This window comes from Sinohyriopsis cumingii, chromosome 14 (assembly GCF_028554795.1).
Source record: "Sinohyriopsis cumingii isolate HCF-2022 chromosome 14, ASM2855479v2, whole genome shotgun sequence".
Lineage (NCBI taxonomy): Eukaryota > Metazoa > Mollusca > Bivalvia > Unionida > Unionidae > Sinohyriopsis > Sinohyriopsis cumingii.
In genome coordinates this window covers 125,807,689-125,829,216 of record NC_142974.1, presented here as the reverse complement: position 1 = coordinate 125,829,216, position 21,528 = coordinate 125,807,689, and the positions used below count along the sequence as shown (strand labels likewise).

Sequence of the window (21,528 nt, the reverse complement as noted above, 5' to 3'; positions counted from 1 at the left end):
AAAACGAATCCGTAGCGACTCTGACAGCAAACTCAGGACTTCTATTTATCATTGATACTAGATTTATCGAATCGTACACGAGCATTGAAGATCTTAGATGAGTAAACTGCGGTGACTCACTATCAATATAACTCAAAATTGTACACAATTTAGATCCGTCTGATAAATTAACATTACTTCGACTTATAAACGTGTTTCTATTCGTTGTATCACCAGTTATCAAATCTAACTCGGCATCGTCTATAATTAATTTTGTACAATGTCGTTTATGATCATATCATCCTCCCTGAGTAAATTTACCGATTACTTTTCTGCCAAGATCTTTTGTGATTTTATTTTCAAAATCAGTTATATCAGGATTTTCATCATCAGAATATTTCTTTTGTTGTGGTAACCAAAACCCCTTCCGCGTACGATATGAGATAATTGCTTCTCTTACTGTTAACAATAATGGTACTTTTACATCCAGCATATAGCGTCGTAAAACTATTGGTGCCCACATTTATTCTGAAAAATGTTTGCCAAAATAGACATAGAAAATCAGATGAAGACCTTTAGCAAACTTGAATGACTCGATACAGGCGAATCCAGTCAAATCAAAATCGCGTAATGATCCATTTACCGATACTCTGGTCATCTCGTGTGTGGGATGACCAAATCACTCAAAATACTTAGAACACTCTCCAATTCCAACAAAACTTCCGGGATAACATGCAGCCATATCAACCAAGATAGCATCTTTATGATCGTATTTACAATCCCATAATCCACCGTGTCCGAATTCTGAGCAGCTTAGCTGCACATCTACAAAAAATTCAGCGCGTCTTGGTTTCCACAAATTTCTATCTCTAGCAAAATCAGCAGCAACTGACGGAGCAGTAAAACAATTAATTGTTCATCCTTGATATCGCCAAGGTCAAGGGTATATTTCGATCAAGATGTTTCATTTCTTAATGGAGACATTCTGTGCCGTAAATAACGTCATAAGGCCGTTCAAACTGATCATAATTCCATTATATGAACATTGAAATAACCAGATTGATACAGGATCGATTTTCCTTATTTCATTAATAAAATCGAATACATCTCCTTGGTAAAATTTATCAGATTGATTTCATGGAAATATTGTTACTGCATCAGTACACACATGTGCATTATGATCAATAATTTCAATCGAAGCTCCTTTTGATTTGTATTTTGTTTCGTACAAAATCTCTCCGGTTATCGTTTTTATTGTTATTGGAACTTTCAGTTTCTTTCCTAGCTCAAAAACGTCTTTGAAAAACGCTCCATTCTCTTTAACTAGTTCACCCCATTTGTTTATTATTTTCTGTCTTTTATCCGTTAAACTGTTTTCAAACTTCGCGTTTGTAAAATGTTCCGTTACTCGATCGGCTACACAAGTTACTTTTGGAACTTTCATCGGTTTTAGATTAGTAACGCTGGGTTTATCATGTATCGGATATAACGCGTAGATAACCGTGGTGACAGGATACGCAACGTTCATAATATTTTTTGTCAATACCAGTCAGCATTCCTGGTTTGGAATTATTACTCAGTATGGTAATTTGTTCATTATGAAGGACAGGGTCATATTTGTCACGGACAATCCAGGTATTATTGTCGTCTGCTAATGCAATACATTTTACTTTAAAAAGATATTCGATTGCCGAGATAATTAATGATCGTGACCGCTCGTTGGTCGTTCATCGTAGCACCGACACTTTTGGAGTTGCGTGTGATCTTAAACGTTGACCATACACGAGATGCGCCATCTCTCCGAAATTATGTCTTGTCGTAATGAATACTATTAATCAAAGTTTTATTCGTCGGATCAACCTTAGCTCGTATCGGTAAATCAAGGGATATTCTGTCAATATTAATGTATCTTTAGAAGGCTTAATCTTATATAATCTTTCAATTCATCCATAAAGACAAGCCATGTTCCAATCTTTGCTCCTGTAAAAGATACGGAAGTTAAAATTATTCATATCCCTCTCAAAAATAGATCAGAATTAGCTCACGAATACGAAACGAAAACAATTATTAACATGCGCGTGAGGTAGTTAAAAAAGTTTACGTCAGATCGTGAAAGCGAAAGTGCTCTTACTAGGGAAAGTGAATATTATGATGATAAAAAAAAGGATTTTGAAAGTATTGACAACGTCACTGATGAAAATGAAAGTTACGGCAATTAATTATCCTCTGACTTTTATTCTACCTGATAAATACAAAATTCTTTTATAATATATTTATTTTGTTTTTTTGTCAAAGTCAAGGATGCAATTATTATTATGTAATTCTTTATTTTCTTCTGTTTTTGTTGAGATTTTCACTATTTTATTACTATTACTAATCTGATTTAATTTGGGTAAAATTAATTTCATGAAATCAGATTTTCTATTCAAAATCAGACAAAATGTTTTAAAACTGATCAAATGTAATATAGGAATGTATATAACTCATAATTTGATCTCTATCACATGTGATCATAATAATATGTTCTCGCCACCGTTCATTTAATTGTTCCTGCTTCATCAAAAAGTCTTTGTTGCCGTGTTCATCAATAAATATATTAACGCCAAATTGTCTTATATTTACTGGGGTCTGTGTCATTATTGTTCTGATGGCGTTTTCAAATACCTCCTCTTTGTCATGTATGAAAATTCTCATGTGTTGGTACATTATATAATAATACCTCTTGATTAAATAATTAATTGTAAAACACTCTACAAAAATATCTCCTTAAGATTTTACGTAAAGATTAATATTTAAAAACTCTTCACGTTAGTCAATTAAACATCCGGATTGGTCTGTGAGTTTGAAATGCATTCTTGATAATAAATTATTATGACATCGTAGATAAACAGGATCTATAGCTTCTTGTACACTCAAATATCCAGGAGGAATTTGAGGTCTGGGGTCCCGAGTGGCCGAGTGGTCTAAAGCGCTCTCCGTTACGGATCACTGCCATCTTACCTCTGTCTGCGTGGGTTCGAGTCTAGGATTCGGCTAACGTGGGTATGTGAGAAAGCTTGCCAGTAGCTTCTCGTGGGTGGGTGGTTCTCCCCGGGGTTTTCCCGGGTTCTTCCTCCACCATTAATACTGGCCGCCATGCATAGCCTATCGTGTGCTGAAATATATGGCGTTAAAGGCCACAACAAAACAAACAACAATTTGAGGTGTAAATGTATATAAAATATATCCTTGTTGAACCTGAGTAGAGTTTTCAAGATCTTTTTGCCGTCATTTGCATCACATAGAGGTTGACTGCGATTGTTGATGTGATATTTACAATTCCTGGTGATATATGTCTGTCGCCACCGTATGGATCATTGTTATGTCTAAGAAGAGATGCTGGTGGGGCTGTTTTTCTCCATGACTCAACAATTTTTGGAAAGTTTTCATTAATAATTTTTTTTAGTTCCTCTTTATTAAATTTTGGTACTACAAATGTAAAATCACCTGGTCCTTTATACTCTTCTTCTGTTATTTTATAATGATTGATAAATAAAGAAGTAGAAAAGAAATAACATGTTTCAATACTTCTTCAATAAAAGTTTTATTGACATAATCATAATCTGATTCTACTTGAGTTAGATGTTGTATTGACTCAATGATCTATTGTTTTATATTATCATTATAGTATCGTGATAACGATGAAAACATATTTCGTATTTTGTTGATTGATTGATCTCGGAATTAATGGGATCGGAATACATTTTATAAACGTTCATGCATCTTATCTGATCACAAAAAGCATAAATGTTATATACACCATCAGTTCCAATCCACGGGAAAATATTTCGATATTTTGGAGTTATATATTTTTTTATAATATGTTAGGAATTCCTCTGACTTTGGTTCTAGTGGTCCGTGATACCCTGGTGCTATTTCAGGCCAACCTAATCAGATCGAATTGATGATTGATAAATATATACAACGTAATCTGGAAAATATATCTCAACTGTAGCTGATAAAGTTGGTTCGTGAACTTTTATAGCTATTCTCCGCTGGAATTCATCGTTGATTTGTTCGATTTCATATCTCCCCGTTGGAATAGCGACAACATTCCAGTCTGGTGTTCCATCATCCTGATTTTGATTTGAAAATAGAAGCGAATTCTTCGCCTGCAATCCACCGAATGATGTTGATCTGATATTTGGCCAACTGTAATATCCTCGTTATTTAGCTAGCGCTATTTCTTTCGCTTGAATTGTAGTTGGAAAATTAACATTAATTTGAGGAATAGTTGAGCTCACTGATATCATCGTAGTTTTTGATCGAGTTGTGTTCCTTTTCAAAGTGTTGAAGTAGCTCGCCTGACGACGTCAGTGGAATTGACATTCTTGTTTAAATCGTGAATTTCCAAATCAATTACAGTCATTGCTTCTCATAAATTTTAAATATATCCATGAACTCACAATTTGATATTGTTCCATCACTAAGGCTTGGTGATAATAACGATGATAATTTGGAGTATGCTACAGTCGATGCGTGTAATTTTGTTATATAAACATGCAATTTTGCATTTGTGCGCGTAGATATTGTTTTGAATGATATTAAGAATACCGGCATTCGTTGTTGCCACTGAAACACAAATTGTTACAACTGCTGGTGCCATCACTAGCAATGGTGTTATTGTTGGTATTAATACGCCGATTCTAACAATAACATCAGACGCTAAATAAACACTTATGTCAAAGATAACTATACGTCTGCGATACGTTTTTTACTTTTACTGTATACCCGTCAACGATAATTATTAATTTTGTTTGCCATTCACGTACATGATTATGTCTATAATGTTGAACGTTGATCGGAATACTTATTATATTTTAATTAGGTGAGAATCTAGCTATTAATTCAAGGCACCAAAATAAATCAAACCGAGGTTTTTTTCTTCGGGTTCCACAATAAAGGTTTCCTCGTCGTTTTAATCAAACATAACTAACATGGATCCAGGAGACTGACTTGACGGACTCAGTGGATAACGTGTTGAAATCGTGGTGGATATTATAAATGTTACAACACTGAGTATGAGAGCCTGTATATACCGGTAACCTCAACGAGATGTTTAATGGTTTTATTGAGTGGTGACCATAATGCTTGGTCAGACGCTACTGTGTATACTATATTTTTAAATTGCTTGTGGGGAATTTTAATCAGATCAATTCTTTTAACGATGTCAGGAATTCTACTTATAAAATCTTCTAGTCTTTTTCTAATATCATCGAAATTACTCTGCGCTATCGTGATCAACTCTGAAAATGATTTAGGATCTCTGATAACACCTAATTGTTTGTTCATCATTTCAATATTTGACATAGCTGTTTTAATATCGCCGAGTTTTGTGTTAACATCAACGAGTTTTACGTCAACAGTCAACGGATTTCCAAAGATTTCCTCTGCGCTGTCATTAATTTTTCTAAAATTTCTACGAGAATTTGTAAACATATTTACGTGAACGTCGTACTCATCTCGCAGCTTGGTTAATTTAGTATCTATTGCGTCTACATTTTTGTTGTTGCAGCATCTTCATTAAATGTTGGATCTCTTAAAACAACTATTTTATTTCCATTCATGCTGATTTCTCCTGTCATTATATCACCGGTAGCTCGCAAAAGAAAAACAACGCTTTTTTTGCAATTTCATTTCTAATAATTGCGATTGATATACTTGAGTCTCAAATTATACCGCCATTGGTAAATATTGGAATATTATCCGTAGTAGCACCGAGTACTCTACGAAATATGTCATTCCATTTGATATTACTCGTCTTTAAAACACCGTGTCTAACCTGAAGAAAAAACACAGCTTCATCTTTGTCAACTCCAGTGGGGTTCATAATATCAACGAGTTCATCTTTAGTCGCGTAATTTGACAAACCAATATCATCTTTTTTTCTTGCCTCCAGTGATAGCACTGGTAGAAGATCTCTCATTCGTCCACCAACACCTTGAAGCAACATTGATTTTTGTCGCTAAGTATAACTGCAATTACTCTATAACTAACACCAGTGCCTGGATTTACACGAGCTCGAAAATTAATATCAACAACAGATGGTCTAGATAAATCAAGATGTTCCAGTGAAAAGTAAAAATTGGATACAGAGTTTTAAAATCTAACTGTGATATTTGTAAATTGGTATCTATATGATCACGTACCAAAAATGTCATTCAACGATTATATGCACGTGCTATGTAATTGTTTTCAAAATTTAAAGTTATATCTTCGGATGGTTCTTGATGTCCATTTATCCGTAAAGAAACTTCACTAACTTCAAAGTTGTCAAATATCGTATGACTACGTTCTTGACCATCTGATCCAGCACCATTTTGTAAAGCGATAAATATATGCCTTGGCGCAGAAAGTCCTTGTTGTGATGCAATATGCCATGTAAGTAACCCAGCAATATTACTCTGAATACTATCTGGGGTCATTGTTAACCATAATAACAACGATTTACCACTTGAATCCATAAAAAAGTACATTTTTTTCTTCAGCAATTGATGGAGTCATTGCTGGAATCCACAGTGAAAGTTTAAATAATATTACTTAACAGCAACAACGTCTGGTCACCAAATATTATTATCGTTACCCTTTCTTACTAGTAAAACTATATGTTTAGCTCCAAATATAACCTTTCTGGCATTTCTACAAAATCCAAAGATGTGTGATAATGGAATAGTGCATGAAAACTTCTACGACCATCTTTCTACATTGATTTACGTATAGCAAATGCTACGATATAATTTTGTCTGGTATTAATAATCATGTTTTCAGTATCAATGTAAGCAGAGCCTGCATTTTTTCTTGGTCATCTCATATCATACTGGTTGCTTTCAGGATAGTGTGTACTTCTCCTTGTGGGTTTCGGTATTAGTAGCCGTAACATTTAGGACCGACTCTAGCAAATCTTAGAATCTTGTGGTCAGCGTGCTTGTCCGTCCAGGCTCTTAAACGGTCTCCTTCGATGTCAGGGTGGTGTTGACCCAAGCGATCGATGTCCACATCAAAGAGCAGGACGCGATCTCCTAACAGTTCTTAAACTTCGTACAATTTTAAGCGAACATGGGCTGTCACATAAACCGCAATGATAACATTTACAAATTCTTCAGCTTTTATAAAGTCCAGTTGTTCTTAATTGACTAAGATCAATCCCTCACAAAGGACATCCACGTGTCATGAAACGTTTTTGTTTTGTCGTGAATCTTCTGGAAGTAGCTGGAAGGTTCTGTCAAATACTCCGTCTTGGGTAAACACGGTCGTTGTGCCATTTAGCCCCACAAGCAATTTAACATCACTTTGGCAAACAGTCGCCTTCCTTCGTTTTCTCCACGTGGCCTAGAGTGACGCCTTCTTGCTTCCAGTATTTCTCTTTGAATTTCTTTTGGTCTTCAAGAGTGTGGCACTAGGAAGGATAGCCAGTCGTTTCTTGTTTCAAAACTGTATCCTTGCTGTTTTAACTTCAAGCATCACTGACAAGTGGCCTAGTACAAGTCTTCCATGGTCCGCTGTAAAAACTGATTTTTAGTGTCTAGTTGAGGGTAGCAGAGGGGACATCTGTGAAATAAGCACCTGTTGAACTCGTACACCAAAACGATTTGCTTCTTGCCTAATTTTTTAAAAGTCAATTTTATAGTTAAGGTATGATAGATTGATGTTCATTAATCTAGGCATATGTGTTGCATGTGTTATATATGTCTCTGCCTATACCTTTCTCGTATTATTCTCTCACTAGTGTAGCGGATATTCAGGAAAAATCCTTGCTAAATTGTTACCAAATTTTCAGTACCGTGACGTCACCTCACCTGTTCCATTCCTATTATAACTATACTTCCCCACTTTTCCTTGACACTATACATGCCCAATATTCCCCGTATTCAATTCCCCTTGACGCTTTATCGTCCCAGGGTGATCTGAAAAGTCTTGACGCTATATCGTCCGGGTGGTGGTCTGTAATGTATTTTCCATAGAAGCTATATTGTCCCCATTCACTACTATTGATTGTCATTATATATTTTCTTATGTTTGATTTGTAGGTGTTTCATATACCATGTGTACCTAAGATATTGTATTCCCACTACTTAATGCATTGCCTGTGCAGGAGCAGGAAAAGCTTTTCCAGCTGACGTGTGACTTGTCTTATGCTGATAAGCATTACCAATCCTATGCGAGTGATCTTTTTCTGGTCTCATATTCGCCATTCTAACACTCTAGCCCTTCTCGCAGGGCCTTCCATGATTGCATTCATTGACAAAGTAAGTAATACAAGGCTTGGGATTAGTCTGAGGTGGAATCAATTGAAATAATAATGAAATTTGACTTAATGAATAAAGATAGATATTTAAACAATATTATGTTATATTTACCTATATTTTTTAATAAATTCTTCATTATTATACGTCAAGTGCATGTTGATATTTTTGCATAACTGAATGATATCTGGAAAAAGCCATGGGGAATTTAGCAGTTTTTGATTTCTTTGAAGTTCTATTCTCAGCTTTTGGTAATTTGGACAACGAATGAAAATATTTCCTAGGTCTTCTATGGATGGACAATGTGGACATTTAAAGTCTTTTGTTATATACTTTCCAAAGCTACTTGTTAACAAAGTTTTTCTAGTTTTGATTCGGCTAATTATTTTTTGGTATACATTATTAGTCAGCTTGGGTGTTTTAATATTCCTAGTTACTTTATTTTATAAGTTGAATAGTAAGATACCTTTATTGCTTAGTTCCCAATTAGTTTGCCATTTATTGTTAATTACTTTCCTAATCATACTGTATAGTCCCTGTTCGCAATATTTTACTTCAGTTTGTGTATCATTATCTAGCAATTCCTTAGCTTTTCTATCCGCTCTATTGTTCCCAAATAAGTTAATATGAGATGGAACCCACATCAGTTTAACAGTATTTCCTTTGTCCTCTATGTTTCAGATTAGCTGTAGAGCTTCCTGAAGAAAATTATCTCTGCCCCTAGAGTTGTTTGTTTTAAGTGTGTTGAGGACGCTTAGTGAGTTTTTATTATGAGATTGTTTGAGGGTGTGTTGTTAATCCATTTTAGTGCTTCAAGGATAGCCCAAAATTAAGCTGTGTAGAACGATCTTCCATCAGGAAGTCTATTTTCTAATTAGATGTTGTTGCTAGGTACTATTATTGCAACGGCTGTTCTGTTAGTTTCTGTTGATTTTGATCCATCAGTATAAAGTTTGTTAAATTTTTGGTACTTCTCTTCTATTATCGTATTGATTCCTTTTAGTATTCCTATAGAATTTTTCTGTTTCTGTCCTAATTTTAGAGCCTTTAAAGTGATCTTGGGTGGTTGATTTCTCCAGGGGGTCCAATCTAGGTATTTAATTGGGTCTGCCTGTAAAATGTTGATACCATAACCTTTTCATTTTTCATGTACGATTTTACCTGTCGGTGGGTTGGGAATTAGTTTTTTTGCTAAATGCTTTGTTACAATTTAGTAATGTTTCTGTCCCTGGCTGATTGTTTTGATGTGCCAATATCCATGATGCATACTTTAATAATTGTTCCTCTATTCTTAGTTGCAGAGAAATCGCACCTGTCAATATTTGTAGTTCTTGTAATGAGATGTTTTTCAGAGTTCATGTGGGATCCTTAGGTCTTGATAGTGGATGTTATCGAGTTTATTTAGCATGGTTGGTTTAGCCGAGTTGTATACTTGGCATCCATAATCCAATGTTGATCTTATTAGTGATTTATATCGCATCAGTAGAGTTTCTTGATCTGCTCTCCAGGTGCTGCCATAGATCTTTTTAACGAGATTTGCATCTTCTGATTAAGTCTTTATTGTGTGATTTCCAACTCAGTATTTCGTCTAATAAAATTCCTAAGAAGCTGGGTTCTTTAACAGATTCTATGGGTGTATTTTGAAGAACGAGGATTGGGTATTTTGAGGTTTTCTTCACGAAAGTCGAAAATAACATTCCAACAGTTTTCTTCGTCACAATTTTAAATCCCCATTTGTCTGCCCACTTCCCAATTTCATCTAGATTGGTTTGTATGTTGCTTGTGATGTAATGGTTTTCTAGATTGCCGGGTCTCCAGATTCCACTATCATCTGCAAAATAGGATAAGTCTAGTTCATTCTGATTCAACGTTTTGCCCAAATCATTTATGGTAATGTATGTTTCTAAGTATATATTTCCTATTCTTGTTTTGCTTTGTCTCCCTGTAAGAAAATTTTCTATCCACTGATGCAATTGACCTGCTATTCCGTACTGATTTAGTTTTGCAATTAATCCTTTTGTCCAGACTAGGTCAAATGCTTTTTCCAAGTCAAGACATATTGCATTTAGATAGATGCCTGTCTCTTTTACGTCTGGCGTTAAAGTCTAGTTTGATGCTGGAGTCTAGGTGGAGTAGTTGGTCAATGGTTCATCTGTTGTTTTAGAATCCACATTGGTTTGGCATGATAAAACTGTTCGTTTTCAGATGGTGCTCGAGTCTTCTCTTTATCATTATTTCTAGATTTTACTGGTCATAGAGTAAGTTCCTGAGTGAAGAGAACTTAGACATTCGGGAAAATTGGATTTCGATTATGTGTTTCTCGTGTTGTTCTCATAATGAATCGAGATTTGACTATGACAGTGCACTGCAATGTCTCAAGACAGTGAGTAAATGACAAAACTTAGGTAACTATCTTAAAGGGTTAAAATTTATAACAGCAATATATACATATATATATATATATATATATATATATATATATATATATATATATATATATATATATATATATAAAGACATTGGTTTGGTAGTCATTCAAACCTAACTGTCACGTTTACCCCGACCCAGAGTAGCCCCAGTTTGAAACATGCATAATCAAGGTAATTCTGACAAGCCATTGTTTGATGTTAAACATTGCCGCAGGCTAGCACTAATCCCTCACGTAAGATTGCCGTGGCTAGAAGTGGAGAGCCAGACCTAGGAGCTGCGAGGCCGCCAGATATTCAATTATCACCTAGATGTGGAAACGTTTGTCCAGATCAAAATAAGTTGAACGAAGAAGTGGGAGTGTCTTAATTTCTTTTCCCTGCAGACAGACAGCCAAGTTGAACTGGCCGCTAAGACGACTGGACAGGGTCACAGCGCCACCCAATCAGAATCGAGATAGGGGAGAGACCCTGATTTGGCTAGAATGATATCTCCATGTCTTCCGGCAAGAATTAGTTCACTAGAGAGGTTGCCCAGAGGACTAAAGCGTAACTCCGAACAGCCATTCGTTATTGGCGGGAATATCTTAGAACAGGAAATTATAAGTACAGACAGCTTCAAATAAGGTCAGTGAGCTAGTTGTTCGGTCTTTGCGGAATGCGACTGCATTTTTAATTGTAGGTCGTATGTATACTTTATTATTACTAGAATCGTAGTACGAAGAATTACTTTGTGGTGTTAATATGTTTGTATATTTTGAAGAAATGAGTTGATATTTGTAAAGAATTATATAGCTTGCTAGCCATTGTTAAGAGCTAATATTGTAATTCGCTATGTGGGTATTTTATAGTAGACTAGCACATGTGTTGATAGATTATGCCATTGTTGAATATTTGTGTACGCTTGTGGGAGTGTAATGTATAGACATGCGTCTGATTGTTGTCAGATTGTAGTACAATGAGATTAAATATATGTGTATATACTGATGTGACGCAATGTATTGATGTCTGTATGACAATTCACTGATTCCGTGTTATTACGCCATTGTTTACCCTGCAAGAAGTGTGTGGGAATTTCGATGTGTACGCATGCGTGCCAGAAACCGTAATAGCCTTATCTGATGATTAATTGTTGATCTAGTGTGAGGTGAGATTCGATAAAGCATATGTTAATGCCTTGTGTTTTTTCACAGGAAGCTTTGAGGGACAGACCAGTTACAGTTTGGTCCCGTAGTCTCAGATAGAGAGATGGAGGAAAGGAGAAGAAAGGAGAGAAGTCAGGAGAAGTTGAAGTCTAGGAGGAAAAGGGGAGAGAAGGGAGGAAGAGGAAATTGGGAGCGAAATTGGAGGAGGAGATAGTCGAGAGGAAAACGGAGTCAAAGGAGGTGTTGGAGGAACAGAAGGAAGGAAAGAATTAGCGGGAAAGGAGGAGATGAGTAGATACAAGGACAGGCAGAAAATCGAACTCACACTGTAAATCACGGGATGAATTAGGCTGTCACTTGGTTCAGGGAAAGATGGGTGATTGAGAGTTTATCGTTTTAAATTATCGAATTTATTAAATTGTTGTTAATTGAATTTCATCTTTGTGTTCTCTATAATTTAGCCATTGGCATTGCTGACTGGGGGCTCAGAGCTGTAAATCTACCTCGTCACTAATTTAACTTTCTAACCCCATGAGGCCGGGTGGAACTTTCATCATAATTTAATTAATATATACTGGAAAAACCCCACCCCAATGCGTGCAACCATCACACTAACACTATCTGGATGTATTGTATTTTTCCTTTACAATAGATGTTAACACTCATAAATATTCCTGACCAAGACACAACGATAATATGAAGATTTATTACCTTATAAAGCACAAGACTAAAGATACAAGGCTTAAAGCATCACGATTTGTAACAATTCTATTAATCTGACATATACCAATAATGAAGTAATGGTTAACCTTTACTTCAACAGAAACATTTGTTTCTTCATAAAATGTTCCATAACAAATTAACAATACAAAATAAGTGTTAAGATGGCATATATGTCCATATTGTCAATGCATCTGGCTCAAAAGTATATCAAAGGAAAACTTTACTTTTAATACTTCAATGAACTCAAATCTGTCGCTAACTTCTTGACACCATCATTCTACTGTTGGGTTCAGTGTAGGTTTATTGTTTTAGTTGCCACATAGCTACCAATTTTAAAGTCTCCATTAGCAAAAGTGTCGTCCTTAAGAATGAAAAAGGTGACAGACATAGAACAGAACACAGTGATTAAAACATATATGCATCTTAATGACAGATATTTACAACTCTATGTGTCCTCCATTTATAGGAATAGTAATTTTACTTATAGAATATTATTCCGTTTATAGTCTGCAATATCAAAGACCTAGCAAAATTTATTGCTGCTCTTAACAGAAAACTGTTGTTCAAGCCCATGCCATCTATTCCTGTGAATCAACATACAGACTTCCCCAGTGTTGATTCCATCAATGTGAATATCATTGACTATACATGTATATGTACGATGTATCTTGTAATCCCATCACAAACACAGGTGATGGGAATTGCTTGTTTAATGCTATTTTTGTACTACTGATCAGCAATAAAGCCCTTGCAACTCAAATGTATATCCAACATGTATACATTTAGTGAAAAACATGAATACATATATAAATCATCCAATTAGAAAAAAATTATACTTAGTATCCTGTGACATCGATAAAGCATGTTTGTTTTAACACTGGTGTAAGTGAAGATTTTTTAAAAGTGTTGTCATTATGTGCCCAATAAGAAGCAGAGGTCTTGCTCGGATTTTAAAACTAGGAGTCCAGGACTCCCATTTTGGTAAAAATAGAAGTCCCACCATCAAAAGATGTCATCATGCGCCCAATAACAAGCATACATCTGAATGTTAATGATGGTACCCAAACATACCTCTACAAAACATTCAGATGGTAACAATTATGATGAAGATGCAAAGCCATGCAATTAACTACAATTAAAAGTTAACAAACTATCGTGCAATGGATTGAATGATGTAGACGGTACACCATACTAATTGTTATAATGCTGATGCCAGAGATGCTGATGTCAAAGAATATGGTGATATAGAAGAGAATAATTACAGAGATACAATAGACGATGATATTTCTCAAGATAATTCTCTTATGGAGAAAGAAAATGATGAAGATGGTAATGAAATGGAAAATAATAATTGTGAAAATACTGAATTTTACAATTTTACATGAAACGATCAAAGCAAAAAGACAGATTTGAAAGCAATAAAGACATTTCATCTAATTCTCACTAACACAAATTGCTCAACTTCTATACAAATAAGATGAAATACAATGTTTATGTCACACTAAACATAGCTGGCAATCACCATAATGGACAAAATTAATTACTGATGATTGTGGTGTATTGTCGTGTATGGGACACATATGAGGGAACTATATTTAACCAGAATGTTGCGCTTACAATGTAAAGCATAAACCAACTGCTAATGAAGCCCTGAAAAATCACATGTAAAAATATTTATAATGTCATGCATGTTATTTTTATCATCTCTACTGATATGCATAGCACTGATTGTCCATTATTTACTTAACAATGAGTCCGTTTTCACTTGCAATGTATTGGTCCATTTTGCCTTGATAACCAGCAATGGTGATGAATCCAGTAAGATTTGTCGCCTTGTTTCATTTCCATCTGATGTAAATACTAAATGCAGCATAATTTTCTTGTGGTTTTCCATGCGTTTTGTTTGATTTACATTATGATTCTAGTGGAGCCCTGTTGAATGGTGTATTTCTGGTATGTTTGGCTCTGTGCACCTTCAATGTACCACTATGCCTAAACATTTTATCACAAACTTCACATCTGAATGGTTTATCTCCTGTATGTATCCTCATGTGTACCTTTAAATCACTACTTTGCCGAAACATTTTATCGCAAACTTCACACTTGAACGATCTTTCTTCAATATGAATCTGCATATGCCGTTTCAAACAACTATTGGATATAAACATTTTATAACAAACGTCACATTTGAACAGTTTATCTCCTGTATGTATTCTCATATGCACCTTGAGATCACGTCCATGCATAAACATTTCATCACATATTTCACATTTGAATGATTTGTTTTTGGTATGCACTTTCATGTGGCTATTGAAACGACTTCTGTCTATTAATATTTTATCACAAATTTTGCATTTAAACTTATTATGGCCACTGTTCGTCATCATGTGCTGCTTCAAATGACTACTGCTGTTAAACACTTTATAACAAACTTCACATTTGAATTGTTTAGTTCCAGTATGTATAGCCATGTGCACCTTCAAAGTACCACTATGCCTAAACATTTTATTACAAACTTCACATTTGAATGGTTTAACTCCTGTATGAATCCTCATGTGCACTTTTAACTCATTACTTTGCCTAAATAATTTATCACATACTTCACATTTGAATGTTTTATCTTCTGTATGTATCAGCATGTGGTGCTTCAAACTACCACTGGAAGTAAACATTTTACTACAAACTTCACATTTGAATAGTTTATCTCCTGTATGTATCCTCATATGTATCTTTAGATCACCAGTGTGCATAAAGACTTTATCACAAATTTCACATTTAAATGGTTTATTTCTGGTATGCACCATCATGTGGCTATTGAAACGTCTTCTGTCCATTAATGTTTTATCACAAATGTCACATTTGAATGGATTATGTCCATTGTTCATCAGAATGTGCTGCTTCAAATGCCTACTGCAGGTAAACATTTTATAACAAATTTCACATTTGAACGGTCTATTTCCGGTATGTATGGCCATGTGCATCTTCATATTACCATTATGAGCAAACATTTTATCACAAATCTCACATTTGAATGGCTTGTCACCAGCATGTATCCTCATGTGTACCTTTAACTCATAACTACGCAAAAACATCTTATCACAAACTCCACATCTGAACGGTTTATCTTCGGTATGTATCAGCATATGCCGCTTCAAAGAACTATTGGACATTAACATTTTATAACAAACTTCACATTTGAATGGCTTATCTCCTGTATGTGTCATCGTGTGACCCTTCAAATTACTGCTGGACCTAAACATTTTGCCACAGGCGTCACATTGGAATGGTCTCTCTCCAGTATGTATCATTATGTGTTTCTTCAAAGAACTACTATCCACGAACACTGCATCACAAAAATCACATTTAAATGGTTTATCCCCAATATGCATCTTCCTGTGCCTTCTCAATGCACTACTCTGCCTAAATATTTTACCACACGCCTCACATTGGAATGGTTTTTCTGCAGTATGTATCATTATATGTTTCTTCAAACAACTGCTTTCTATGAACGCTGCTTCGCAAACTTCACATTTGAATGGCTTATTTCCGGTATGTACCATCATGTGCCTCTTCAGCTGACTACTAGACCATAATATTTTACTACAATGTTCACATTTAAATGATTTATCTACATTATGTGTCATCATGTGCATTTTGAAATCACTACTTTGTTTAAACAGCTTTTGACAAGCTTCACATTTGAATGGTTTCTCTCCAGTATGGATTCTCTCGTGAATCTTCAAATGCGATATATGCCTAAATGTTTTATGGCAGTCATCACATTTGTACGGTTTATCTTCATTAGGTCTACATATCATTAAATCACTAGTCTCCTCAGACATTGTATTAATTGCTTACAAGAATCTCAGTGGCGGGCCAACAAGTAACGTCCCAACGGCAAGATTACAATCTTCCTAGGCCTAATGCAGGATGGGAAGTGGGCTGCCGATGATGATGACCAATGGAAGCAAACGTTGTGTCCTCAAGGCTCAAATGTAGGACGTCTACTCAGACGTTTAAGACATTTTTGTTTGTCTTATTGCTAAATTAAATAACGGCGTTCTGTAGCGTGTACCAACGTCAACCGACAGGGTAACGGAGGCCAAATTTTTAGAAATATTTATAAAAAAAAAAAAAAAAAATTGGCAGACCATATTGACCCTTGGCCACAATATAAAGTAATATTACTGAAGTCAGGCTTTATTTACTTTGAGATTTGTTTCTCTAATAAATTAACATTTTGACAAGCAAATAGACGTATTTTCAAGTTCCGTTGGTCTACATTTCAGTTGGCTGGAATGCGACGGAAGCCGGAATATCGGTGTAATATTAAATTTTGACCTTCGTTGAATTCTGACCCGGTCGGGTCTTTTTTCAACGGACGTGATAACAAATTTCACGTTAAATTCTGGCCCTTTTTAAATATCCTGTTAAATAAAGACACAGGTGTAGTATTTCATTTTGACCCTCTTTGAATTCTAACCCGGAAGGGCCATTTTCAATGGCTTCGATCGCATCAAAATCAGTACTGAGGAAGAAAGTGACTGCGAAATTCTGCCCCTTCACAAGGACCTTTGATATTACGATGCTCTCATTCTCAAGTCGGCATCGTTTAGTATAAAACAGACTATTTAGAGGGGTGTTTATTGTGTCAGAACACCCAATGGATAGTTCCGATATCAAACTTATCTCCGCCCACTTAGTTCCTGTTGCTGCTGTTCACAAGCTATCGTGCAAATGGCGGATTCAGTAGCATCAGCTACAGATTCAATGGGCAATATTCTCGACAATATTTCTGATACTTTCCATCTTGATTGCAAGATTCTTTCAGATCATGCGTGAAAGAAAGGCTTGAACTACTACACACATGTGTATATTAATGAAATTATGATTTTCGATGGCGAAAGTCGGGTGAAAGTGGCAGCACCTTGCTTGCGATCTATGAGGAAGAACGATCATCATGACAAACTTGAAGACATTTTGCTAGAAGAGGACCAAACAGCAAAATCTTTCTGTTCTTGCAAAGTTATGCATACGTATTAGTTATCAAACTTTTTAGTATGGTTTCATTTTTTTTAAAAAATTAAAAATAAATAAAGCTTTAGTTATGTGCTTGAACCAGATAAATTTATATCGTACACGTATAATTATCTTATAAGAATAAAACAAGTACGTTTTAAATCTAGAATTAATAATTTAATTATGTTTAGGAAAACAAGTATTAAAATTACAATAAATAAATAAACGACTTGTATAAAGTTGTCTGAGTGATTGAAGGAAATATTGTACGTTTTTTACTTCGCGTGAACGTGTATCATCAGTTTGACGGATCAAACATTTTCTAAGGAAAGCATTGATAAACCGGTAAATTGAAATTGTATCAGATCCCTGTGAAACGATTATTTTTGTTAGCCCCTTAAAAAAGAAGGAAATAATAATGACACATCGAAATAAGCCACTACAGGCACGTTGACGGGGGATATGTTTGCATCTGCTTTTACCTTCGTTCCCAAATTAGCGTGACTGGTTTCATCCATCGATGTCATCACATTTTGCAGGTGTTATAAAATCAGTAGTTTGCAAAAGATCAGTTTTACTCCCGTCAGCACGATAAACATTTAAATAAATGTATGGACATAATTTATAAGTAGTGAATGGGGTGAGATTAGCGACAATGGGAATTAGCATTAAAAACACCCCTGGGTAAGATTAGCGACAATGGAAATTTAACATTAACCACCCTGGGTCACTCTAGGGACAAGGGAAATTTAACATGGGCAAAAAACCCTGGGCCACTTTAGCCTCAAGGGAATTAAACATTGGAGAAAGGAAACATCCATGCTAGGGACAAAGGCATTCGAACAATGTAAATTTAACATTACGGAAACCCCTGGGGGATATAGCCTCAAGGGAATTTAACATATGGAAATTGAACATGGTGAGTCTGTATAGCGTCAAGGGGAATTGAACATGGTGGGACTGTCTAGGGACAATGATGGTAGAGGGTCAAACACAACAGAGACAGAGACATACATACACTAGTACAAGCGTGAGATTTATATATAAAGCATTACCAAGACCTGAAATCTTGCTGGGGTGTTCAAAAATTTGCATATTTGTAATGATGCTATAAAAAGCTATAATCAAGGAAATGTTCAACGACAAAATGGATGTGACTAAAAGTAACGCTAAAATGACGAAATTGTCCCAGAATTTAAAGGAAAATAAACATATCCCCGAAAATTAAGTTACAATGGTTTAGACTAAAATCGATAAAATTAGTAATTACTTACAGTATCAACTTGTGTGACGATCGTGGATAAACACCCATGTATCTATTTATAGCTATAATCAGCTAAAATTCATATGAAATCCCACTATTTATTTATACTACAACTTGTGGGTTATTCCTTTGGAAAATCCCACTATCTTTTTATAGCCTCAGCTTGAGTGACGTTCCTGTTTATGAACTCTAGCACATATGTATAGCTACAACCTATGGAAATCCCCAAGTCCATATTTATAGTCCCGAAATTTCCAGCGTCAGTGACGTCACTGTACTGAACACTAGGGGATAAATGTCAACAGTGTTGCAAGTGGCTGACCTGAATACACGCTACAGCAGGTAGGTAGGGTAGAGAGTATCTGATAGGGATAAAGTGAGTTTTTATAGGGACAGAGACCAATACACACACACCCACACACACAACGTACGCACGCAGACATACGCACACACACACACACACACACACACACACACACACACAGAGGGAAGAGGAAAAACAAACCCCAAATATACTATCAACACAGAAGGGAGATAATACAAACCCCAAATAAACTATCCACACAAACGTACGCGAACGCATACAAACCCCAAATATACTATCAAAACAGAAGGGAAATAATACAAACCCCAAATAAACTATCCACACAAACGTACGCGAACGCATACAAACCCCAAATAAACTATCCACACAAACGTACGCGAACGCATACAAACCCCAAATATACTATCAACACAGAGTGAAGAAGAAAAAGTTTTTTGAAAGCACCTAAGCCCTCACCTGCAATGACCAACTCTGCCAAACACCTACACCCCACCCCCCACTCCCAACACTACAAAACCCATTTAACCCGTTATTTTATGGCATCAGTGTGTGATTTAGGAAACATCAAGACACAAAATGATGGATGAATAGACTGACTATTGTTTACCGACTTGCATGCCTAAAGAGCGTGCGTGAAGGAAAACATCCTTCCATTTCAATTCTAACTAAAACATGATCCAGAGGGATAGAGAGAGGTGAAAGAGCACAATTTCATAAAGTGTGAGTAAAAACAAAACACGCCATCCTTATTATACAATGTCAAGACCAAGAGACACTTACGTTTTCTTTCTGGTCTATTCTCTTTTAGAAGGTAGTATGAAATTTCACATCAGGGCCAACGCATCGGCTCACATTGTCAATTTTTCCATTTCCATGTCTTTACTGGCACAAGTTCTTCATCATCTTCAATTTCTTCTTCTTCTGAATCCCTCTTCTCTATTTCGTCTTGTTTTTGCTTTTTCTCTTTTCTCGTAGGGCACTCTGAATTCCAGTGTCCTTTCTCCTGACAACGATATTAGGTATCTTGACTTTTGTCTCTCTTTCTTAGACGAAGCAGGTATTCTGGAGACAAATACCCATTTACCTTTGCAGATATAGCAAACTTCATTAGCACTTACACACTTTCGTATGACTCTCATCAAATCAACGACCAAAAGAGTAAGTTTTGTTGCCACTTTCGCATGTGAATTATGCTTTCGTATGACTTTTAGCAAATATTTGACCAGCAGGTCGATCTGTGCTGACTCTTCCATCTTCTTGATCGTTTGAGAGCGGAATGAATACTCTGACGCTAAGACACTCTCCTTATATACAGGGACCTGCTGCGTATGAAACCTAGTCAAATGTAATTTTGCAATAAGATGAAACGATTTCATTGAGGAAGTAAAAAGCAATGATGTACCGTATCGCCTCACACAAAACCTGAAGTGTTAGTTCAAATCCGTGTCAGCGATTTCGAAGACGACATAACTGAGCTTTAATCAATGCTCTCCAATATGCCACAAAACCACGAGTCCTGATTCACGCCAAAAGAAATTTCGTTCGGTCCATAAAAAATAGTATCACATCTGAGAAACGCAAAAACGAACTTTCAGAAAACTGAGAACGACGGCTTACACCTACAACGTAAATGTATGAGTTCAAGTAGTGCGTAAAACTTAGTCAAATTAAATTTTTATAGTCAAGACGAAACGATCTCTTTTCGAACAAGAAAGCAGACACCAAGCGACAATGGCGATCCGTGTCACACAACACTTTTCAAAATGTATATTATCAGAGGTTTGTTCTAGCGCTCTGCACGATTAAATTAAATGTTGATGTATTTTGCAATAAGACGGACACAATTTCCATGGGATCGCCCATGGTACGATTGTTCGTGCATTAGTTTAATTTTTAAAAATATTTTTTTTTATATAAATCGCCTATAGGATAGACCCAGTAAAGCATGGCCATTCTCGTCACTGTCTGAATAGCTACTCAAGTCAATTCGAAGCGAACGCGGTAAGAAAATAAGTATAGCCAATGAAATGGCTTACAACGGGTGATGCATTTTACGGTTTCTGCGTTTGACAATGCCTTTGATGTCGTACACGTCGTCTTTTTTGGTGATACGACTTGATTTGACAAAAGTACGGGCTAGCGTTTTGTTGAGTACTTAACACCCATGGCTGTCTTTTTGAGCACCTTTTTCCTCCTTTACCACGCTCGGACAGAAAAAATGAGTGTGTGGTGAGACAATTCCCACTCATGTTTAAAGCCTTTCAGTCAGGTTGTTAAGGACTAGTTAGTCCTACACCTGAGTGGCTAAATTTAAAAGTAGTCTGTGAGTACATAAAAGCCTGGGGGGATGAGGCTCTCTTTCCTT

General features: G+C 35.8%; 1 protein-coding gene across 1 annotated transcript; it reads right to left on the bottom strand.

The window, feature by feature from the left end:
* Nucleotides 1-12,560: 12,560 nt before the first annotated feature.
* LOC149784785 (uncharacterized) lies at nucleotides 12,561-16,822 on the bottom strand. The gene has a single exon (XM_089932800.1). The coding sequence runs from the start codon at nucleotides 16,395-16,397 to the stop codon at nucleotides 14,469-14,471; it is 1,929 nt and encodes a 642-aa protein (XP_089788926.1). The 5' UTR covers nucleotides 16,398-16,822; the 3' UTR covers nucleotides 12,561-14,468.
* Nucleotides 16,823-21,528: the final 4,706 nt, after the last annotated feature.